Raw genomic sequence first — 25,585 nt, 5'->3', positions numbered from 1 at the left:
CTCATGTGAGCTAATGAGATCAAGGTCAGCCCACAGGAGGGGAAACTGTCCCCTGGCCATGGACGAAGCACAGGCCCTGGTCATAATGGGATCCAGATGGGGGAGTGGGGACGGCTCACAGTGGATATTCTATCAATACACCAACTCAGGGGAACACAGTCAGCTGGGGATGCACAGGGCCAGGGCTGGAGCTAAGATCTCTCAACTCTCCTCCCAGAGCCTGTTACTTAATAGCACTGGTGGGACTTGAAACCAGGTTCTGGAGGCCAGAGCCTCACAACTGTGCCTTAGGGAAAGCAGAGTCCATGAACAAAAGACATCAAAACAAACAAACCGACCTAGTCCCTCTAGCCAACTCTGCAATCACAATACCAGAATCTAAAGGCATTAAAAATGTTCACAAGAATTTCCCTGGGTGTCCAGTGGTTAAGAATCTGCCTTCCAAGGCAGGGGATGCAGGTTTGTTCCCTTATAAGTGGGAGTAGTGACAGACTTTATTTTCTTGGGCTTCAAAATCACTGCGAATGGTGACTGCAGCCATGAAATTAAAAGATGTGTGCTCCTTGGAAGAAAAGCTATGACAAACCTAGACATGTATTAGAAAGCAGAGATACCACTTTGCTGACATAGGTCTGTATAGTCAGAGCTATGGTTTTTCCTGTAGTCATGTACAGATGTGAGAGTTGGACCATAAAGAAGGCTGAATGCTGAAGAATTGATGTTTTTGAACTGTGGTGCTGGAGAAGACTCTTGATAGTTCCTTGGACAGCAAGGAGATCAAACCAGTCAATCCTAAAGGAATTCAACCCTGAATATTCACTGGAAGGACTGATGCTGAAGCTGAAGCTCCAATATTTCGGCCACCTGACGTGAAGAGCTGACTCAGTGGAAAAGACTCTAATGTTGGGAAAGATTGAAGGCAAAAGGAGAAGGGGGTGGCAGAGGATGAAATGGCTGGATAACATCACCGACTCAATGGACATGAGTCTGAGCAAACTTCGGGAGACAGTGGATAGAGGAGCCTGGTATGCTACAGTCAGTCCATAGCGTTGCAGAGTCAGACATGACTTAGTGACTGAACAACAACAAGAGGAACTAAGATCCCACATGCTCAAGAACAAAAGAAGCCCTGCACTGCAAAGAAGACCCAGAGCAGCCAAAAAAAAAAAAGTGTTCACATTTATACTGGCGGGGGTGGGGGAATCCCCATTATAATCTATGGCCTCTTCCCTTTATTCATGAATAACTAGTATTGTCTCCTAGCCTCTGCGTTCTCCCACAATTTCAATTGATTAACTTCACTAATATTCTTAATGTCACTGAATTATTCCTTTGTTAAATCCAAGCCCCTGAAGCCTCAATTAAAATTCTCCACTGTCCGGACTCCCTCACCTAACCCTTCCTTTCCAACCCAGGCCTCTGACTACTTGCAGGTCTTATGTCGTTTTCCCCATCCCCACCATATTCCCTTATTTATTCTAGTCTTCATGCCTCTCAGGCTGCCCCCAACCCCCCTCTCACATTTCCTTCAAGATGGACCTCAACAGTCCTTCAATATATAGCTGTGCTCTATAAATCGTCCCTATTAATCCATCTTGCAAAATCTTTCATTGACTTTGAATCTCTTTTACCGGTTTTTCTCATCACGGGTTCCCTAGAGTCTCAATGAGTATCTGCTGAGTGATCAAACATTTGCAATATCAAAGTATCAGAATTACACTCCAGGCAATCTGCTTGTGTCTTTTAATCTCCTCAGAGAAACCATAAACTCCTCCAGATTGGAAATCTTGTGTCTTATCTCTCCTACCCTTCAGTGCATCCACTACAGGACAGACAGTAGGCACCCAATGCACATGTGATGAACTGAACCGAATTAAAATATATCTCTGCCCCCAATTTGAAGATAGTGTCTGAAACCTTTAGAACCAGGCAAAAAAGGCTGGATTATTCTAAAGGAAAAGATTACTGGCCGTTTTTTATGTGTTTGGTCCTGGTAATAGTGTTAAGTATTTCAAATGAAATCTAGACAAGAGTATTTTGAACAGCTTGGAGCAGAAACAAACAAAACATTCACACATTTTAATCACTATCTCCTGCCTGAATGGCATGTCTTTTTGTTTTTCCTGGGTAGAGTTTAATATTTAGTCTTGTTTGCAGTCTGCCGGTCACACTGACAGTGGAAATATCCAAGCATCGATTTACTGCTTGCTCCAAAAAAAAGAAAAATAACTGGCATCAATACAGAATCAAATGCAGTAGTCCCTCCCCCTTAATCATAGTCAACCTCAATCCAAAAACATTAAGGGAAAAATTCCAGAAACGAACAATTCTTAAGTTTTAAATTGCCTGCTAGTCTGAGGAGCGTGATAATAGCTCACCAAGTTCCACTCTATCCCAGCCAGGACGGGAACCTTCCCTTCGCTCGGCATGTTCTGCCCATGAGCCCCCAGTAACGTCTCCGGGTGGCCAATCTGACGGTTGGACTGACTGTGGTATGGCAGTGCGTGTGTTCGGGTAGCCCTTATTTTACTTAGTAACAGTCAAAACCACAAAAGGAGTAATACGCTGGCAATTCAGAGATACCGAAGAGAAGCCATAAAGAGCTTCTTTTAAGTGGAAAGGTGAAAGTTCTCCATTTAATAAGGAAGGAAAAAAGGTATGCTGAGGTTGCTAAGATCTATGTTAAGAATGTTGTTGTTTAGTCACTAAGTCATATCTAAGTCTGAGCAACCCCATGGACTGTATGTAGTCCGACAGACTCCTCTGTCCAGGGAGGAGCTCCTCTGTCCATTTTCCCAACCCAGGGGTCAACCCCAACTCTCCTGCAATTCTCCTGCATCTCCTGCACTGGCAGGTGGGTTCTTTACCACTGAGCCACCAGGGAAGCGTCTGGGTCGGAAAGATCCCCTGGAGAAGTAAATGGCAATCCACTCCAGTATTCTTGCCTGAAAAACCCCATGGACAGAGGAGTCTGGTTGGCTACAGTCCATGGGGTTGCAAAGAGTTGGACATGACTGAGGACTAAGCACTGGGGATTGGAATACATAGGTTTGGAACTATCCTCAGTTTCAAGCACCCACTGGGAGTCTTGGAAGACAACCCAGAAGATAAGACATGGAAACAGCAGGGGCTTCCCAGGTGTGTTCACAGACCTGCCCGGGACTGCCTCCACATCCACTCCTTGGGGAGTGAGCACTTGAAAGGGGACTCCACTAAGGAAATTCCTTTCTCCCTGAGTGGGCCTCTGACCACCTGTACAAGCTCACCTTTGATTCCCCGTGGTGAGTCCTGGGACATGTGCAACGAGAAGACGTCTCTGGGGGTCCCCCTCTGGAGAACTGGGGTGCAGTGGGTCTGGGGCAGGACTGTGGCATAAGTGGGTTCTTAACAAACTCTCCAGGTGATCTTATGCACAATAAAGCCTGAGGGCCAGTATGGTCGGTTGGTTTAACAAAGTAACTGACCTTCAACTTGGAAGGTCAGGTTGGAAGGGGTTACCCATGCATCAAACAATGAAAACAAGCAGCCTTTCTTTCCTAAGAAACACACTGTCAGGCTTGCCCCACAGAATACCTACAGCAACGTGTTGGACCTTGACCAAGCACATGCCTAATAGCTGGGGAAAACTATTTGCTTCCCAAGACCCACCTACTTTTCTAGGTACCTCCTCTCCCTCCAGGAGGACAGGAAGATCTCTACATCATAAGGTTTCCACGTCGCTAGGTGGGGAAGAGGGTGGGATGAGACATTTAGTACTGTCCATTCAAAAACAGGGCAGGAAATGTAGACCTTCTCCCCTTTGAAAGTGGGATCCCTAAAGCAACTACGCATGCATACTAAGTCGCTTCAGTCATGTCCGACTCTTTGTGACTCCATGGATTGTGCCCCGCCAGGCTCCTCTGTCCATGGGATTCTCCAGGCAAGGATACAGAAGTGAGTTGCCATGCCCTCCTCCAGCTGGTGGTGGTTTAGTTGCTAAGTTGTGTCAGACTCTTTTGACATCATGGATTGTAGCCTGCCAGTCTCCTCTGTCCATGGGATTCTCCAGGCAAGAATACTGGAGTGGGTTGCCATTTCTTTTTCCAGGGCATCTTCCCAATCCAGGAATCGAACCCAGGTCTCCTGCATTGCAGGCAGATTCTTTACCAACTGAGCTGGTCTTCCCAACCCAGGGACTGAACCCAGGTCTCCTGCATTGCAGGTGGATTCTTTACCATCTGAGCCACCAGGGAAGCCCAAGAATACTAGAGTGGGTAGCCTTTCCCTTCTCCAGGGGAATCTTCCTGACTCAGGAATCGAACCAGAGTCTCCTGCATTGCAAGCGGATTCTTTACCAGCTGAGGAACCAGGGATGCCTGTTTTAAGTATGCACTGCCTTTTAAACAGAGCTTTTAAAAGCCTTTTTACAAGTTGCTGGGTTTGATTTTTAGTAAACATGAATAAAGCCAGTATTCTTTACTAAACAGCATCAACTTAACAAAATAATAAAAGCCTGAGCATCCTGACTCTGCTGCAGTTCACCCTAAATTCAGGCCAAGACCCAGGAAGAAGTGGCCTCTGACATGCTGGTCCGGCATCCCCAAGTGTAGGGGGACAACAGCAGCGGGGAGCTGGCCACAGAGCTGAAAATCCCTCGGACGGGCGGATGAGCCTACGTGATGCCACCCAGACTGCACGTTGCGAGAAGGGCACTTCAAGAGAACGCCTGCCATCCCAGCCCTGCCCAACCACCTCCTTCACACCCTCCCCTGGGGTGGAGGCCCAGGCCCCCTTCTGCGGCAGCCACGGCACCAGCCTTACAGCCTCCCTCTCTGCTTGGGGGCGGAGGGTCCGACAGCTGACCACAGAGGTTTAAGAAGCAGGTGAGTGGAGAGGAACCGGGTGAGCAATACAGATTCACCCCTCCAGAAACCTAGGGGACACGGAGGTGAGGCTCCTCCCTGGATGCTCAAGAAGGGATGGGGGGATGGTGGTGGACGGAACAGGTGGAATGGCCTGCAAACCTGTTTGAGTCAGGACTGAGATGAGGGAGGTGGGGGACCATGGGGATACCTGTCTCGTGGCCACAGACCATCCAGGGGAGGGGGCACGAGGCCATGGATGGAGACCCAAGGGTGAGGGCCGGGCTGGGACAGGAGACCCTGGGGTGAGGGCACCTGTGCAGATCTGGCCAGGGGGAGGGGTGGGCAGATGGGCAGACAAGGCCGGGAGGCGCCAGGACGGCCTCAGAATGGGCTGATGGGCTGGCTGTGCCCACGTGGCTCAGACACACTCCCCTCCTCCGTGGCCGGGACGGACGGGTGAGCGGAAAGTGTGTGCACCCTCGAGGGCCGGGCCCACGGGGCCTAGGCAGGATGAAGTCGAGGGATTCAGGTTTTACCTCCCACATGTCAACCTCCTAAATGTGTTGTCGGCCCCCAGCTTCTCGTGGGGGTTTTAGTTTCATTTCTTGCCAACCTTCAAGAGTCTCGGACCATTCAAACATTCCCTCGAGCGCAGCCCACTGCCATCTCCCAGAACAGATTCACTTGCTCCCGTTCCTATCCAAGCCCTGGGCGTCCACCACGTGCCGGACTCAGAGCCGAGCACCCAAGCCATGTCCCAGCTCCATCATCCAACAGCCTCACACAGCTGGTGCCTGGACCCACCCAGTTTCTGGGTCAGGAACGAAGGAGGAAGAGAACAAGGCAAACAGCCTAGCCACACACTTTAGTGAGTAGAGCAATGAGGCTGCCCTGACCCGAGCCAGTGCTCTCATCTGGGTCCCTCCTGAGCGGTGCCTCTCAACCTTGGCTGTGTGCTGGGAGCCCCAGAAGAGCCGTGGCAGTCACCCGCAATCACCCGTGCAGGACACCTCCCCCAGAGACGTCCGTTCAGCTTGTGGGGACTGGGACCTAAATCAGGTGTGTTTTTTTTTTTTTTTAAATCTCCGTCCACCCGCTGGTGACTTTGACACAGAGCCAAGGGTGGGAAGCTGTATAGATACTACAGACTCCAGGATGGTGAGGGCCTTGCGCCTGCTGTGCTGGCTGTGTTCCTGTCCCCAGCACTGTGCCTGGCTCATGAAAGACGTGAAATAAATCCTTGTTGAGTGAAGGAATGGAAGTTTCACATTTTCCCACCAAGGATGCTACAATCCTCCTCCTGACCCCAAACCTGTAATTCTCCCATCACCACTGGTCCCCAGGCTACAGACCCTCCCCCGGCCTCCTCCTTATACAGAGACATAGAGCCACCTTCTCAGAGCATCACTTTCACCCATTACCCTCTGCTACGCAAATGCTTCAGTGCTTGCTTCATGTTTACAGACGCAACTGCAACCCCGTAGTCTGGCAGCTCAGACCCCAGCATCCTGGTCCCAACCTATCGTTGTGATCAGGTCTTCCACCCCTCCATGGATCCTCTGTTCTGGCCAGGTGGGTGGTCCTCCTGGTCCACTGTGAGTCTTTTTCTGCATTTTGCTGGAGTGACTTCATAATGTGTGTCCCTCTCTCTCCTTCATCCGCATTTGGATTCTATCTGTCCATGACGACCTGACTCCCCTGCCATGCCTCTGCTCTTAGCCCCAGCCCCCACCCTGCCAGGAATCCCTCCCAACTCTGAACATCTATGCCAAGAATCTTACTTGGCTCTGTTTTCACGTGACTTCTAATCATCATTTCCAAGTGCACGTCCTAATTTCCCGACTAAATCGTGACCACTGAGAGCAGCAATTTTATCTCCCCGGCAGTGACCAACACGGCAAACGCCTTGTGAGTGCCGCTGGGCATTCAGCATCTCTTATCTCAGGGCACATGGCCTTACCTGTAATATCTAGACTGTAGGTAGGTGGAGCACACAGCCTTGGACACGTGACTGGCGGAACCGAAGTCGATGACCTTCACCCTGTACGGCTGTCTGGATGGATCCACCAACATGATGTTCTCCGGTTTGAGGTCGGCATGGATAAGACCTAGACTTTTCAGTTTCATCAGGGCGGTGGCAACCTGCTGGAGGACCGGGCGAATGTACTTGAGGGGCAAGGGGCTGAACTTGTTCTGCTTCAGAAAGTCATAGAGGTTCTGCTCCAGCATCTCGAACACCAAGCACGTGTGGTTCTTGTGCTGGAAGCACTCGTAGGCGCGGACGAAGTTGTAGTCGTCGGCGCTCTCTGTGCTCAGGCGCGCCAGGATGCTCACCTCGATCTGGCCTTGGCGGGCGTACGACGGGTGGTTCTTCAGGATCTTGATGGCCACGATCTCGTTGGTGCCCCGTTTCCAGCACTTGACCACTTGCCCAAACGTCCCTCGGCCCAGGAACTCTAAGACCTCGTACGTGTTGGTCATGGAGCACAGCACCTCATGCTGGACCAGCTGGTAATCCCCCTCGCTGTTGGAGCCGCTGTTTTTGGAGGTGGCAGTCGAGGTGGTGGCAGTGGCTACGGTGGCCCCGCTCGCATTGTTCTGAATCATGGGTGGATGCTCTTCGATGATCTGCACGCTGCTCGTGTTCTCGATCTCCTCACTCTTCCGCTTGAGTCCACATTTTTGGTAGGTGTCAAGAAGGCTCACAGTGCTGCGACGCATGAGGTTGTGCGGTCCGCCGAGGACGGGCCCGGAGACGGAAGTGCTGCTGGCTGAGGTCACGACAATGTGCCCGGTGCTTCCTGGGAAGATGATGGTCTGCTCGTACGGGAGGCTGGGGTTGGGGATGGGCAGGGAGGCGCTGACGGTCGCGGCGGCTGGCTGGGACGGTGGCGCGTTCTTGCTCGGGCCGTACACTTTGCTGTGGGAGCCGTACCCGGTCATGTCCCAGTTGGAACTCGGCTCTACTTTCAGTTTCTTCACGCTACAGAAGGCACTTGATTGAAGGGTGTGAGGGGAGAAAACTTGCACATGTGAGGCCATACCTGCGGGGGGAGAAAGAGATATATGAGTTGCCGTTGCATGAATAAACGTTGACACTGCCCCTTGGGTTCTGACCGGTAGCATGGTCCTAGAGAATACTGTCTTTCCACTTCAAAGCAAGGGTGAAGTGGCTTCCCTGGTGGTCCGGGGGTGAAGAATGTGCCTTGCGACGCAGGGGGACGCCGGTTCGATCCCTGGTTGGGGAAGATCTCACATGCTGCGGAGCGACTAACCCCATGCATCACAACTACTGAAGCTTGCATGCCCTAGAGCCTGTGCTCCACAACCAGAGATGCCACTGCAACGAGAAGCCCGAGCACCGCAACTAGAGAGGAGCCCCCACTCGTCGCAACTTCAGAAAGCCCGCATGCAGCAATGAAGACCCAGCACAGCCAAAACAGAAATAAATTAAAAAAAAAAAAAAGGTTGGAAAATCGGATCTACTCCACCCAGAAGCACAGTCTGGTCACTAAGCCTATGGGCCCGAGGAGTTCCAGAAGACTTGTAGGGTGGGAATACGGCCAAATCTCAGAGATGGAATTAGAATACCAGAATTTAGTTCATCATGTTGGGTTTTTTCCTAATAAATATTGTCTGTGATAGAAACAAACTCTTCCTCAGTTCTCACCGGGTGCCAACCCAGTTAAAACTGAAGGCTGCCTCAGGTGGCCCGGTTACCTCTCGCATACTTAGCTGTCTCACACGGTTTGGGTGCTCCCTGGCCATACACAGGCCCTGCAAGTGTCAGGCTTGCTCATTTGAGGAAAAAGCTTCCCACACAGGTCCAATCACAGAGCCACTCGTGATCTGCTAGCTTCCGGATGAACCATAATTACCCCCTGGTGTCTTAGTCACCTTAAATCATTCTGTAGGGCTGAATCGACCAGCAGTTGGTCTGACGTTTTCACTGAGATAGTCTGAATCATTTTAGCAACTTTTTTTTGCGGGGGGAGGAAGGGGAGGCTAGGGGGAATGGGTAGCTTAATTCATGGGCTTTATTTACTCACTTTTCCTGCTAAAGTCATGTATTGATCAATTTAGCTAGAAAGTATTATTATTTCATATCAAAACCTCACCCACAATTTAAGGAACCTCAGTAATCTAGAAGACCATAACTATGGAAGAGCTGTGCAATTTATAACTATGGAGACCCTGGACACAGACAAAAATTCATAGACAATGAATTAAGGAAAAGTAACGAGGTGATGAGGAAGGGTAAGTCTTAACAGGTAAAAGCAGAAATAAACACTGCCCATCTTCTAAAGTGTAGTTAAGAAACATTTCCTATAAAAGCACACAGAAAGTGTGGCTTCTCTTGAGCATCATCGGTGTTAAGTGATCCCAGTGTGTGTGTCTTTCTGACCCCCTAGCATTGCCTGTGGGTGGTTATTTAACATTTTCCCTTTGATCTCATCTACCTTTTCCCTCAGCAACAACCCACGTTCCACATCGTCCAGAAGCCTGAGGCCAGCAGCCTTGCTTTCCACGTCTATTCTCTTCATTTCAAAACACCCCTGAATTTATCCCTGCCCTCCATCCTCTCTTCCATCTCTCCGGTCTCAGGAGAAGGGTCTCCCTGTTCTGACACTAAAAGATTCTCAGGATTCAGCCTCTCCCATTTCCTTTTGAATTCCCTCCATGGTCTGTTCTCTTTCGCTTTTCAATTTCTCGGTGTTAACTGGATCCAAGTTCTTAGCAGGTACTTAATACAGTTTTGCCAAAAGAATCAACGACAGTCTTTTTCTTCTGCCTTCACATTGTGCACATGGACACTCTCAGCTTGGAAGGGGAGTACCAGCTGAATCCGTCCCTTTTGATCCTTCCCTTCTTCTCACCTGTAATCAGTGGTTGATGCTCCCTTGTCTTCAAGGCTCACTCCTTAATCCCTCTCCACCCATGCACACATACACCCTGGACAGGAGTGCCCTCTTAGAGGTAAACAACTTCCTAATTGCCCAATAAATGGCCTTTTTTCAGCTTCTATTCTCTTTGCCCTCTCGGCAACTGACCAATCTGATACTGCTGACCACAACTTCCTTCTTGATGCTCTTATCTGTGTGCCCTGAGAATCTGTAAACTCCCCATCCCGCATCTGATTGCAAACTGTGCTGGCTGCTTCCTGTTCCTCCTTTAAAATGCGGGCATCGCCAATGCCTGGACTTTGCTCTCTCTGGAGTTAAGCTCTCATCTCTATGCAGGCGACCCCCACACGTTCATCACAGGCCAACTGCTCTCACAGGAAGGTTATTTCTGCCTCCTGCTACAGTATCATAGATGCTCTTTCAAAGATGAACTCCCTATCTTTTCCTAAAAATCTAGCCATTTCACCTCCGTGATCATGTCCCCATGGCTGTTCATAAAATATTCTTCTAGTCACTTGGTTCCAAAACTGTGGATTTGCCTTTGATGATTCTTCTTCGCCTCCATGGACAAGAAGGCATGGACTCTTATTCTCCATCCTCCAAAATGTCCCTTGTAACCATCTCTTTGTTTCTGCTCTTGCTGCCACTTCCACAGTGAAAACATTTATCACTCTCCAGCAGAGCAAAGCAAGCCCAGACATCTGGCCTACCTGAGCGCTCGTTCTTCCCCCAAGCTGCCCATATTCAGCCACCAGATTATCTTCCCAGAACATTTCTAAGCATGTCACTCCTCTGTCCGAAAACTTTCAATGATTCCTTAGTGCCTAGAAGATAAATTTGAGGACTCTTAACACCTTCACATTCTGATTTGAACTGCTTTGCTGGCTTTACCTCCAACTATTAACCTTCCTGAACCCTCAGTTTTAATTAAGCTGTTCTACTCACTGTTTCTAGACTGTCTCTTTTGTTTCCTACCACCATGCTCTTATGCAGCGCCTCCTACCCCCATCTGACATGCCTTCACCACTTCTCTCAAGTTATCCAAAGATCAAACAATTCAGATGCCTCTTCTCCCCGGACACCACCAAACCACAGTGATATTCCCAATTCTCCGTTTCTAAGCCACTTACCACGTGCACTGCCCATTTGCTCACAAATTCATTTCTACCTTGCAGAATATCTTGTCTTGAGTTGAATGACTTAGCTTTTGTGCTATGTAACTTTTTCCATGTTTAAGTCATGTTTCCATAACCAGGCTACATTCAGAGGGCACGTGGTACAGTTCCCACCCCATACTTCTTTTTTTCCCCCAGCATTAAGCCACGATTGTTATATATAGAAGGCATTCAGTTGATGGAATGAAGCACTCTATCTGACCAGGCCTCCAGGAGAGCTTAGTTCTCTAGCAATAGAGTAATCACCAGTCACAAGTACCTATGGAACCTGGCCTCTCTCCGGAGAATAAAGAAAAACCTGCTTATACTTTTCCACCCAAACCAGGGCAGAGCCTAGGTAGCTCCTGTTCTGGTGTCAGCAACTGTGTTCTATCTATACTTCATCTTCGATGTGCTCTGACTTCCCAGGGTCAACCTCAGCCCAACACCCAACACCTGATCTGAACCCTACCTTGACCCTGACCACATAGATCTGACAGAGGCTTCCTGTCGTCTTTGGTTCCTGAACTCCAATATTTACTTGTGTGACATGACTACACTTCTGTAGACAGCCTTCTGCCTAACAAGACTATTCTGGCTTGCTCATTCAGAATAAAAAACTTAGCCTGTTTCTTCCTGCTGTACTTTTTGTTCAAGTCAATTCCCCCTCAGTTCTACAACAGCACAGAAAATGTCTATTCTATATACATCAGTATTAAATAACCATACTATTCTAGATCAAACCAGTCAATCCTAAAGGAAATCAACCCTGAATATTCATTGGAAGGATTCATGTTGAAGCCGAAGCTCCAATACTTTGGCCATCTGATGCAAAGAGACAACTCATTGGAAAAGATCCTGATGCTGGGAAAGATTGAAGGCAAGAGGAGGAGGGGATGACAGAGGCTGAGATGTTGGATGGCATCACTGACTCAATGGACATGAGTTTGAGCAAGCTCTGGGAGATGGTGAAGGACAGGGAAACCTGGCATGCTGCAGTCCATGGGGTCACAAAGAGTCAGACATGACTGAGTGATGAACAACTGTTCCAGATATTTTATACAATATATAAATGATCAATCCCTTGGCTTTTGGTTACTTTATCCCTGAAAAGGCAAAGCAGTAAGCATTTCCTTTATTCTCTGATATGAAGCTTGCCCCTAACTTCTTCATCCTTGGTATTTCAAGGCAGGAGAACTAAGGCCAAGGAATTGCTGGGGGAAGGGGGCAGGCTGTGCAGTGAAGAGGTCAGAGGTGGCAGAAGAAACATGCTGAAGTTACATAAAGGAGATGCAATTCTATTCTCTGTTTTCACTGTTTCAAAAAATCTTGGTGGAAAGGCCAGGATGTAGAAGTGGAATTTTACAAAGGGGAAGAGAATGGCTTACGACTTGTTTGCTACTGGGATGACAGCCAAGGGGCATAAAATTGTGGAAATTGTCATTTGCTGTCTCTGGTGACAGAGTCCCAGGATCAGAGAAGAGATCTGCATGGCTAGAGATGCCCTTTGCCACACCAGCCTGGCCTGGTATGGCCACTGCTGCCCCTTCATAAGATCAGCAGCCACTGTTCTAAGAACTAGTCACAAGTCCTGATACAGTCTTATTTCCCAACCCCCTAGCTTTACGAGATGTAACTGACATGAAATTGTGGAAGTCTGATGTGTACAACGTGATGATTTGGTATGCGCTGATATTGCAAAATGATAATCATAAGGTTAGTTACCACTTCCATCACCTCACATCTTACCTTTTGTGTGTGTGTGGTGAGAACATTTAAGATTTACTCTCTTAGCAACTTTCAAGGATACAATACATACAGCTTGTTAACTACAGTCATCAGATTGTACATTACATCCCCAAGCTTACTTATCTTGGAGCTGGAGGTTTGCCAATACAGTCTTATTACCCTTATTCTTTAGCAGAGGTCATTTTGCTCTGCAAAGCAAACTGCTCAAAGAAAATATAGCAAAAGAAAGTCTCCAATAATAACAACAACAATAATTTATTTTTAAATCTCCAACCTATAAGGGTTTATAAAAGACTGCTGGTAGCTGCATAGCTTAGTCTTAATCTTACAGGAATAACCAAACTTATGCAAACACTTCTTTTTGAGAATATTTTTCTTGAACAAAACCTCCTGATTAATGGAGTCCCCAGGGAGCCCAATCCACACCTTTTGCATTTGATTTATTCAGATCCCCCAAGAATGGGGACGAAAAAGGCGACAGTGTTTATGTTTCCCACTCTCAGTCAGTTCAGTTCAGTTCAGTTCAGTCACGCACTTGTGTCCGTCTCTTTGTGACCCCATGAATTGCAGCACGCCAGGCTTCTCTGTCCATCACCAACTCCTGGAGTTTGCTCAAACTCATGCCCATCGAGTCGGTGATGCCATCCAGCCATCTCATCCTCTGTAGTTCCCTTCTCCTCCTGCCCCCAATCCCTCCCAGCATCAGGGTCTTTTCTGATGAGTCAACTCTTCACATGAGGTGGCCAAACTATTGGAGTTTCAGCTTCAGCATCAGTCCTTCCAATGAACACCCAGGACTGATCTCCTTTAGGATGGACTGGTTGGATCTCCTTGCAGTCCAAGGGACTCTCAAGAGTCTTCTCCAACACCACAGTTCAAAAGCATCAATTCTTCGGTGCTCAGCTTTCTTCACAGTCCAGCTCTCACATCCATACATGACTACTGGAAAAACCATAGCCTTGACTAGATGAACCTTTGTTGGCAAAATAATGTCTCTGCTTTTTAATATGCTGTCTAGGTTGGTCATAACTTTGCTTCCAAGGAGTAAGCATCTTTTAATTTCATGGCTGCAATCACCATTTGCAGTGATTTTGGAGCCCCCCAAAATAAAGTCTGACACTGCTTCCACTGTTTCCCCATCTATTTCCCATGAAGTGATGGGACCAGATGCCATGATCTTAGTTTTCGAGCTATTTCCTCATCTCTTTTTTTCTTTTTGGCTGCACTGGGTCTTTGTTGCTTTGCATGGGCTTTCTCTAGTTGCAGTAAGCAGGGTCTACACTCTACTCATGCTCGGAGGCTTCTCTTGTTGAGGAGCACAGGCTCTAGGGCCCGTGGGTTTCAGCAGTTGTAGTGAATGGGCTTAGCTGCTCTGAGGAAAGCAACAAAGTTGTGGGATCTTCCCGGACCAGGGACCAAACCCATGTCCCACTGGTTGGCAGGAGGATTCTTATCCACTGCGCCACCAGGCAAGTCCTGTTTCATTTCATTTCTCTCTGTGTTGAATTCTGTACTCTGCAAGGCCTGCCACCCTCCTTATTGGTCGATTTTCTTTTTAGAAAAGGCAGGGGGGGTTAATGGACATTTTCGGTTTGATCTTATAGCACAATCTCAATTGCTTTTTAAGTCATCTCTGCCCTTCCTATTTGCCTCTTGGAAGAGAAAGAGAATTTTTTCTCCTCCTTCCATGGGAGACTAGGGTGTGAGGGGGGCTTCTGAGCTCATGAGGAGGAACCTGGGAAATAACTGTAGGATAAATCTGCAAAACTCAACACCTGCTCCTTAGAGGGGCCACGAGAGCTAGACCAATTCACAAAAGTCTGCGTAGCCTCCCCCAAGGTAACTCCTGACATGATGGTCACACTGTCACTCAAATGAATGCACAGCCAGGCACCGTAATTTAGAACTCCAGCTTCTAGAAGGCCTAGCCCTGTTATCATCTGTCTCATAACGAGGTCAAAATCATCAACACTGATTATTAGATATTCATCAGGGCCTTGTGTGCTTTTTAATGTTACTGATACAAGTTTATGTGGATGTTATAAAAGTGACCAGTGAGAGGCACTTAAATTTATTAAACTTTAAGTCAACTAATACAACTGTATGTAATATATTCTTCCTTGCATGGGGCAAATGAAATATAGCCCCTATAAAATAGGCATTAAGATACATCCTACAGTCAGCAGAATTAAAGCCCATGACTTGTAAGAAGGTATTTCTTCTTACCAACAAAGACAAAAGACCTCTCACACACCCCAAACAAATCCAGGCTCCTGATACTTAGGGTGCATGTTTGACAGCCTGTATACTAAAGGCAGAGAAAAGCACTGGGCTCTCTTTTGGTCACTTTATTCACATCCTCATTTTGCATTTAAAAAAAAATCATGTGGAATTTCCCTTGTGGTTCAGTGGTTAAGACTCTGTTTCCAATGCAGGGAGCCCAGGTTTGATCCCTGGTTGGGGAACTAGATTTCACATGCTATAACTAAGACACAGCACAGTCAAATAAATAAATAAATAAATAAATAAATATTTTTTAAAAAAGCATGCATATAAGTCTGCACTTCGAAATACTATTTTTAAATGTGTGTGCTCAGTCGCTCAGTCATGTCCGACTCTTTGCAACCCCATGGACTAGAGACAGCCAGGTTCCTCTGTCCATGGAATTTTCCAGGCAAGGATACTGGAGTGTGTTGCCATGTCCTACTCTAGGGGATCTTCCTGACCCAGGGATTGAATCCGTTTCTTGTGTATCCTGCTTTGGCAGGTTCTTTACACCGTGCAAGGGACTGAACCCACGTCTCCCACATTGCAAGTGGATCTTTACCGCCTAAGCCACCAGGGAAGTTAGAAGCCATTGATGTCCATAGATGTGATCACACTTGATTTCAAACCCTATTACTCAGGAGTCTCATGATTCTCCAGAAGTTAAAGTCTTGAGCACCTAGCATGTACCAGGCTCCAGGCCAGATTTTTCATGAACAGAGTAAACATACGTCTGACTTTGGGAAAATCTGGAACTACCCCTGTTACAACAATTCGATTAATGAGGGCACCCGTCTTACTTTCATTCTTACAAAGGTCCTAGTTTGAAAACTAGGAAGTCAAGTGATGGATTTAGTAAAGCACCTATAATAAAGTGGAAAAAACAGACCTTGGCCCCAGAGGTTCAAATCTGGGTAATTCTATGTGCCTTCTTTGTCTTAATAGTTCAATGAGAAGTTTATTTTTCTAGGGTTAAGAATAATTTTTTTCCACCTTAAAAAAAAAGGATAGTTTAAAAAATTTTCATGATCTTTCTGAGCTCTTAAGTCACAAGCATTTTTAAAAGGTCATTTGTTAAAGGATTGGTTTATTTAGCTCATTTTTTCCCATTTATTTGCTTAGTTTCTTCATAATTTTATATTTCACAATTAGATGAGCTGAAGAGTTGCTTCACATGAGTACATTTCCTTTTCATTTCACCACCCCAGAATTATCTACTGGAAGATCAGACTCTGGTGAAACTACAGGGACGAGTGAGGGTTCAATTATGATTAAAAAAAAAAATTAAACTGAATTCAATTGCACTGGGATTGAAGCTCAAAGCTCAAGGGAAGGAATTACAAGCCAAATAGTGGCACCATTTTTATCAGGATGTAGAGTTTAATTTTGGTGTTGCAGATCACCACCCAGAATCCAGTTACATTATTAAAGAGAATGGAATCACAAACATCTTAGTTTGGGAATTTCCTGGTGGTCCAGTGGTTAAGGGTCCACACTTCCATTACAGGGGGCAAAGGTTTGATCCCCGGTCAGGGAAACCAAGATCCTGCAAACCACATGATGTAACAACAACAGAACAACAGCAACCTAGGGAAAAAGAGAACACCGCAGTTTAAAAGGCGCCGGCTTCACCACCTTGACAGGCCTTCGGACACACACTTCTACCAAACAGCATTCGATAGAAGCTACAGACCTCTTCGTTTTTTTTGGAATCCAGAACTCAAAGGATGGATTAATTCCCATACCTAGCTGACTGCTACATCTCTCTTACGAATCACATTATGCACATAAGACATAATAAAATCACAGAATATTTCAAAAATATTAAAAATATATGAATGTTAGAAAAATGCATCTGAATGGACATTTAAAAACACTTAGAAAAGAGTTCATCAGTATAATCCTTGATTACCATAATTTGATGCCTCTGGGGGTTGAAAGCTAACAGAAAAAACTTCTTCATTGACATATATAACATTATTTATAAAATTTTAATGACAGTAATCCTACTTGTCAAGTTTCTATTTCACAAGTACAAAAATAATTTCAGGTTAGCCTATTTCTAAATGACATATTTTCAAAACAGTGTATACTAAATGTCCGTGAAATTTGTATATGGTTTTCCATCAAAGTCTAATTATCTGCTAGCTGTATAACGTTAAATGTATAGTCTATCCCACCAGAACTCAGTTTAGAATCAAACACAAGCTCTACAGAATTCTTTATCAATAAGGACAATCACAATACTACTGATTCCATTAAGGGTTCTCTCTATAAAAAGGCTGGAATTGGGTACAAAAGGAAGCATAAGATATCTAAGACATTGGCTCTGTGCTAAAGGAGCTTAAAATCTCATGGGGTTGCCAAGGTCAATGCAAAGTAAAAAGGACATCTGCCAATTCTGATCAACATAAGCAACTTGCCAAAATAAATGCAACAGGAGTTCAGAGGTGGGAATCACCATGGGCTAAACAGTTAGGCAAGGGTTTACAGGGGAGGTAAAATAAGAGTTGAGCTGCAGTGAGAGAGATGTGTCTTTTGAAGGGCAATGTTCCAGCTCCTGCTGACTGGGCATTGGGAGCTTGCAGCCAGCACTATGGCCCCTACCCTCAGGAAGATGAGGCTTTGCTTGGAAACAGCAAACTTAGGAGTTTTTACTAGTAGTCATACATTAACAAATGCTCATTCCCAACGTAACTACTAGTTTACACTGGTGCCCCAACAGTCTACTTATCCAGAATTGTCATCTTCTGATAACTTCAACCTTCTAGAAGTAATTTTTAAATACTGAAAAAGCTGGCGTGAAGCCCTACCACTAGATACTCACTTTACTATCATCTAACATGCAATTAACAGGTTGGAGAGCAACTGTTGTGACTGGGTTTGCTCTGTGTCAGACTCTAGGTGTGCACACCTCACAACTGTAAGGTCAGGTGCATTTCTCATTTCATTTCTTCTTATGTCTTTTAGTTCTACCAGTTTATTGCTACCAACCCATCTCCCTCCACCCTCATGCAAGCATGCTCAGTCATGTGACCCCATGGACTGCAGCCTGCCAGGCTCCTCTGTCCATGGACTTTTCCAGGCAAGAATACTGGAGTGGGTTGCCATTTCCTTCTCCTGCATTTCCCATTTTAAAGACAGGTAAGTTGACTGTGAAAGTGTGTTAGTTGCTCAATCATGTCTGACTCTTTGTGACCCCATGGTATGTAGCCCACCAGGCTCCCCTGTCCATGGGGATTCTTCAGGCAAGAATACTGGAGTGGGTTACCATTCCCTTCTCCAGGGGATCTTTCCGACCCAGGGATTGAACCCAGGCCTCCTCCATTGCAGGCAGATTCTTTGCCGTTTGAGCCACCACGGTAGTCCAAGAGATGATTTAGCTTGTCCAAGCTCACTCTACCACTACCAGCAGGGCTGGGATCTGAACTGAGGTCTGCCTGACTCACAAATCCGTGCTGTTAACCCTTTCTTCTTCTTCATGCTTTAGAGTCTTGGAGTCAAAGCACCAACTAAGGGGACAGGTACCATAACAGCCAAGAAAAAATGAAACCTGATGAGTGAGAGGAGACTGATCTAAAGTAGGGGGTAGGCTGACTGCACACCACCTGGGAAATCAATGCACCCCACAACAGTGCTCCCAAGTCACTGGCATTTCTCTATCCTCTGGTTAGGATGACACTGGAGAAATACAACCATTCAAAACTATTCACATAAATTTACCTCCTGAAAGAGGTAAACTTCACTTCTCTGATGCATAGTGGCATAGTGGACAGAACACTGGTCTTGGGTGAGCTGACCTGGGCTTTCCCAGCAGTGAGGACCTGGACTAAAGAATTGCCTGAAAGAACAGAAAGAAAACAGCAGAAACTAAGACTGTGCAGAGAAGAGAGGCAAGACACACTGATGGACGAGCCGAAAGGGCAACGGCGAGGGCGCAATCAAATATTAACGTCTGGGGGCCGAAAGGAGTGGGCTTCCATGGATGGTGACACTGAAGACGGGAAGTGGTCTGAAAGTGTTGTTTCTCTTAGGGCACGTGATAATCAAATGTGTTTTCAAACAAGTTGAATGACAAACAGTGAGAGGAGATCTAAGTTGAAATATTCAGTGTTCGACCCTCCATACTGAAACTCTGAGACAAGGAAGTGCTGAATTTACCAAAGTCACAGTGTCAGGACCTGCTGGTCACTGACGATCAAGCATCTACTTCCCATTTGCTGAGTTGAATCTCAAATGAAGATAAACCATTTGGAAAGAGAATGGAAATCAATAAGATGGGCTCAGCCTGTACAGCATGAATCAGAGGCGGAAGAGGGCAAGGTGACCCTGAACCAGTCCATGCACAAGCCCAAGGGCAAAGAGGTGGAGCCCAAAATATGGCTCGACAAAGATGAGCAGGTCAGAGTGACAAAAATATGGAAAGGGAAAAAGACTGAAATCAAAGGTTCATGTTTCACGACCGGAACCGGTGTTGCCAAAGATGAGAGCAGAGTCCACTAGGGAGAGCTTGGTCGGGGAGAGATTTCACTGTAGGATTAGTAATGACAGAGCGGAGATGTTCTATAGGTACCAGGAGAAAAACGAGGATAGAAGAATGGGCAAGGGGTCGCTGACCTGAGGGCTGTCCCCAACACATCTATGAACATGGAATCCACGTGGGAAAAGCTGCTCCCCAGGAGAAACGGTGTAGAAAGTAGAACAGATGGCAAATAAAGTAATCCTTGGGGGCACAGACGTTTATGAGTCACACGGAGACGTCAAAGATAAAACGATGAAAACAAACAAACAAATAAACAATTAAGGGAACAGAAAAAGGGCTACAGGGCCTGGCTGAGAATAAGCCACCAGCCCATTTTTCCCCCCCACAGGGTCAGGAGGAGAGAAGGAAGGGGTGCTCCCTTGGGAGAAGAACCAAATGCACTGTGTTATGATCCTTGTTTTCCCAAAAAATAAGATTCTCTTAGGATTCAAACTCCTTTACGTCATCTTCTTTGAATCTGCAAATTCTACCATAAGCTGTGTTTCTTCAGTTGAGAAAGTATCCTCTTCCTACCGTTTGCAAATTCTCCACATACCTATCTACCTACTGGCTCGTTATTCATCCAAATCAGCCCTTCTCCATGTTCAGACTGATTTTCTCTTTCTGAAAGTCGCCAGCTTCACCTCTGAAAGCTTCATGCCTCCCAAATTCCCTTTTCTATGTCTCTGTTTCATTGCTTGGGACTAAGCCATAAGTCACTGTGGATACACCAGCCTTTCACTGTCGTGGGTAAGTACAGGCAGCCTACAAATTGATTAGCTAGAGGCCATGTTACCAAGAGTTCATAAGCAATCTGAAAATTGCCAATCCAAGAGAATTCTGGTGAAGGAAATAAAGATATGATAAAACATGCATGCTTGTTTCAGGAAACTGGAAGATCAATGAGAGGAAAACAAATTTTATACACACACACACGTATATATATATATATATATATATATATATATATACACTCAAAACTCAAAAACTCTGTTTTCAAGGGAACTTCCTGGAGATTCAGTGGTTAGGACTCGGTGGGCTTATTGCCGAGGGCCCAGGCTCAACAATCTGTAACTTGACCACCTCTGTGAAGACCCTCCCCTTAACTGAAGTCACCTTGTGAGGTCCTGGGGTTAGGAATTAAACACAAGAATTTTTACAGGTGGGGAGACAATTCAACACTTAATGGTATTTTGCTACAGTGTAACTTTCTCAGGACATATTGTCATTATATTCTAAGAACTTTCTTTGTTTCTCCCTCCTTGGAGCCAAGACAGTCCACTCTGCGACTTCCCTACGTCTTGCCTCAAAGGACCCCAGAGGAGATGTCAGTTAGTTAAATATTAGCAAAAGCTAAGTGAATACTTTAAGTTAAATTCTGCATAAGTTTAGGTGACTTGTGCAGGGCTTCCAAAAAAAGTCATGCAGGAATATCTCTGCAATGTGTATCAAGGAATAATGGCAGTCATTCTGGTATAAAAGAGAATTGAACGTCACATATTAATAACACCAAAATGGGAGAGTAAACTAAGTTTCTAGTTTCTTTTAAAAAAAACATTTATTTTTATTTATTTTATTTATTTGACTAGCTGGCACAGAGCATCTTTAATTTTCGTTGTGGCATGCAGGACCTTTAGTTGCGGCATGAGAACTCTTAGCTGTGATGTGGGACGTAGTTCCCCAACCAAGGATTGAACCTGGGCCCACTGCACTGGGAGCGTGGAGTGTAAGCCACTGGACCACCAGGAAAGTCCCTCTAGCTCTGGTTCTGGGTGTGCAAACATTTCTGAGGGAGACCTTAGTACACTCAAGAGATAAATCAGTAACAAACTAGGTGAGGATGAAGCACTTCTGTTCTTCAGGGCCACCCCTATGTCTGGTGATGCTCAGGGAAGCCTTCAATTGAATTTGCTTGTCCTTCAGAAATGGTTTAGCAAGTCCAAATCAAGACTAAAAATCTGGTAGGTTTTTTATTTTTTTCTCTCTTTCAGGCCAAAAAGAGTAGTTATTCTTAAACACCTCTTACCCAATTATGCATTTTACTTAACCTTACCCATCCCATGGGTTACCCATGGGTATCCACCCCTTACCCAGCCCACAACAAACTTGTCTTGTGAACCTAGCTTTCACTTCAGAAATATTTGGCGCACTCAGGATCAAAACTGAAAATCTATTTTACTCTTTTTCATTTTGCTCTTCTTATTACAGCGCTGCTGCCAACTCTTTTGTACCCAACAACTTATGTATATCTGTTACTCTATATTTGGAGAAGAAAATGGCAGCCCACTCCAGTATTCTTGCCTTGGGAGATGCCATGGACAGAGGAGCCTGGTGGGCTCCAGTCATGGGGTTGCAAAGAGCCGGACATGACCGAGTGTGCGCACACACACATTATTCTATGCTGCTCTGTTACTCTAGGTAAATTATATTAGTAAGTATCCCACAGCAGGTATGTGGGAGTCCTAACCCCCAGTGCCTGTAAACATGACCTTATCTAGGAACAGGCTCTCTGCAGGTGCAATCAAGTTAAGGTGTTAAGGTGAGCTCTCATCCAATAAGACTGGTGTCCTTATACGAAAAGGAGAAGACACACACAGAGAATGCCCTATAAAGACAGAGGCAGTGCCTGGAGGGAGGCAGCTGCCAGCCGAGGGATGCTGGGGCTGGCTGGAGCGTGCCCCGGAAGCTGGGAAGAGGCAAGGAAGGCTTCTGCCTAGATTCTCGGCGGGAGCCCGGCCCTGCTGACACTTTGGTTTCCAACCTGCGGGCTCCAGAGCTGAGAGAATAAGTATCTGTTGGTTCAGGTCACCTGGTTTGTGGCACTTTGCTACAGCAGTCCTCAGAAACGCATACCCTCTGGAATATAATCCAAGATGCATTTCACTGAAGAAACATGTTTGTGCTCAAGCTGCGATAAAGCACTTATAACAATTGCAGACTCACGCTGGCCGAGCGGCAGTTTGCCCTGACAGCCTGTCTTCGCCGCCTCCCAGTTGAAAGACAGTAGAAGCATCCTCAGTCTAAACCCTCATCTCAGTTTTGGTACTGAGGTCCTGGGGTGGGGGGTGGTGCTAAACACTCCCTCTCTTTGAACAAATATACTTGTTCTTCATGTTGACGTGTGACTTTACAACCACATGACTTCTCTGGAAGGCAGAGAAAAATTCAGTCTGTCCTCACCAGCTAAGTGACAGTTAAGGAGTCCCTGCCACACTTCCTCACACCTGCCCTCTCAAGAAACCTCAGCTTCTTGCTGTCGTTCAGAGAAACCAGGACATCCCACGCTCAGTGCAACACCTGTCGCTTGCTGCCTCTTGTACTCGGGTTTCTGTATTTCTTTGAACACTTCGCTCATAAGACTGCTATCCACCTGCAAAGAAAACTTTGTGAAGATGTCATCCAGACCCCTTGGTAGCCCAGCGTGTAAAGAATCCACTTGCAGTGCAAGAGGCCAGGGCTTGATCCCTGGGTGGGGAAGATCCTGGTGAAGGAAATGGTAATCCACTTCAGTATTCTTGCTTGGAAAATCCCATGGACAGAGGAGCCTGGCAGGCAGCAGTCCATGGGCTTGCAAGAATTGGACATGACATAGTGACTAAACCACCATCAACCACCACATCCAGACCCAGCCATGGCCATAAGGCCAAGTGTGTAGAACTCTTTCCCCTGGGTTCTCTTCAGAGACCAAATTCCTTCCTTCCTCCTCTTAAAAGCCCAGTAATATAATCCTTACTTGATTTAAATGGTGACCGCTGTTTACAACAGTAACTCTATGTTACAGCTCCCTTGCTCCTTAGAGAATTTTTTCATTACTTTCAGTTGCCTTTAAAAGTGACATCTGATGAAACTCAACTAGCGATCAATTTGGGAGAGATAGAAGAAGCATTTCCTGACAGTGCAAAGGGAAGAAAAACCGGAGGAATGGTGGGGAAAGCAGGCTGGGATGCTGGAAAGGTGAAAGGTCGGGGAAGAGGAAAAGGAAAGAGAAATGAAAGATGGGGAAAAAGTGAGAAAATAGACTGCAGTGAAATGGTATTGTGAGCATAGGAGGAATAATAAAGCAACACTGAGATGTGCTTTGTAAACTATAAAGCATAATAAAAATGCAGCACAATATTATTTACAGTATTTGTGTGTGGATGATGCAGATATAAAAATCAGCTGGTACAGGGATCCCTTGGCCAGGCAACCAGTAGCCCGTTCTACACCGTGTAGATGGTAGCGGGTTTTTTGGGCTGCTGCAAGGACATTTTTATGCTGTGAGTCACTGTCATCAAACCAGTCCTGGTGTCGTTATGACCCAGCAACCCCACAGTGCCGGCCACTGGCACACGGCCTGAGGGGAGGTACCCATTCCGGTGATACCCGGTCTTGCTCCGTCCCCCCCCCCGGAGCACAGCGAAGACGTCAGAAAGCTCTCATGTGTCCTGCTCTGGGGCACAGAGGATGGCAGCTGGTGACATAGCTGGTCCCAACACTCAGGGTTTGTGTTCCGAAGGCTCATTTCAGGTTATTTCTGAGTTCCTGGCCACTGTGTCAGATGCGGGCTCTGCTGCTTGCTGGCTGCAAAGTTTCAGCAAGTGATGTAGCCTCTCTGAGCCTCAGTTTTCTCATCTCTGAAATGGGTGCCTCTTAGGTTCTGGTGTGAAGGGGAGGCGTCAGTGTCACGCTCTCACAGCACAGTCTGGCCCAGGGTGAGCTCTATGTTGGTGATAGAGGAGAAAAGAGAGGTCAGCTGGCCGGCTGAGGCCCAGGAACATGCAGCCCGGCTGATGCATGGCTGGCTGTGATGGACGGAGCTCACATGGTACCAGGGGCCTCCTCAGCACCATGCCTGGCTGGACAAGGACTCGGTACGCTATTTCTGAATGACTGGACAAGGCAAACACATGATGAAATGGGATAAGAGCTCATTTGTCACTTGTCTCAAATGCTGTTCCCCACGGAAAGGGAGGTCTGCTTAGGAAAAAAGCAACTTCCAAGGATTCTGAGGAAGACACAGAGGAAACTGGATGGATTCAGAAGATTGAGATTAAAAACTCTACTTTTACCTGTGCATGCATCCTAAGTCACTTCAGTCATGTCTGACTCTGTGACCCTATGGACTGTAGCCCGCCAGGCTCCTCTGTCCGTGGGATTCTCCAGGTAAGAATCCTGGAGTGGGTTGCCGTGCCCTCCTCTAGAGGATCTTCATGACCCAGGGTCGAGCCTGTGTCTCTTACGTCTCCTGCACTGGCAGGTGGGTTCTTTGTCACCAGCGCCACCTGGGAAGCCCATATTTTTACCTACTTAACCTTAAAAATGTATTCCATTTCTTTTCCATGTAACATTTGAATGAAAGGCACGATTCCTACACACTACTACACATAAAATAAACAACAAGAACCTACTGTATAGCACAGGGAACTATATTCAATATCTTATAACCACTTATAATGGAAAAGAATCTGAGAAAGAATATATATGTATAACTAAATCACTTTGCCGTACACCCAAAACACTGTAATTCAACTCTACTTCGATTTGAAAAAAAAAATTTTTTTTAAAAGCATTGCTCCAGGTCATAAATGGAAGTCACTTTCTATGTACAACACACTCATTGCACATTTGTATCTACTGTATAAACTATGACCTAAGCATTTCTGATTGACAATCAGTAAAAAAAAAAAAAAATGACCACTCCTAACACATGTGATATTTATTTTTAATAAATTATATACTTCTATTTTACTATTATGTTTCTTAAAAACACAAAAATAGAATATTTAAAAGGATGAAATAAAATATACATAGTCTAATGTTTTCTTCTGTACATGCATGCTAAGTTGCTTCAGTCGTGTCTAACTCTTTGCGACCCCATGAACTGTGGCTCACCAGGCTCCTCTGTCCATGGGATTCTCCAGGCAGGAATACTGGCATGGGCTCCCATGCCCTTCTCCAGGGCATCTTCCTGACCCGGGGATTGAATCTGTGTCTCTTATGTCTCCTGCACTGGCAAGCGGGTTCTCTACCATCAGCACCACCTGGGAAGCCCCCAATATTTTCTTCTCTATCCCAATAAACTGTCCTGAGCTCTTCACTTTGAAAATTCCTGTTATACCTCAAGTAGCTAAAGCCAAGTAACTTACAGTAAGTCTTGGCCATACG

At 46.2% G+C, this 25,585-nt stretch overlaps 1 protein-coding gene across 5 annotated transcripts in view; it reads right to left on the bottom strand.

The window, feature by feature from the left end:
* Nucleotides 1-25,585, bottom strand: part of HIPK2 (homeodomain interacting protein kinase 2) — a 210,892-nt gene that overhangs the window by 139,820 nt on the left and 45,487 nt on the right. For all 5 annotated transcript variants that reach the window (XM_070465041.1, XM_070465024.1, XM_020899418.2 and 2 more), the window contains exon 2: nucleotides 6,805-7,888. In XM_070465041.1, the coding sequence (XP_070321142.1) occupies nucleotides 6,805-7,888 (1,084 nt within the window). The remainder of the gene's footprint in view (nucleotides 1-6,804; nucleotides 7,889-25,585) is intronic.

The sequence above is a fragment of the Odocoileus virginianus genome, chromosome 1, assembly GCF_023699985.2.
Source record: "Odocoileus virginianus isolate 20LAN1187 ecotype Illinois chromosome 1, Ovbor_1.2, whole genome shotgun sequence".
Taxonomy (NCBI): Eukaryota; Metazoa; Chordata; class Mammalia; order Artiodactyla; family Cervidae; genus Odocoileus; species Odocoileus virginianus.
The sequence above is the reverse complement of the archived record's forward strand: the minus strand, read 5'-3'. Positions and strand labels throughout refer to the sequence as shown.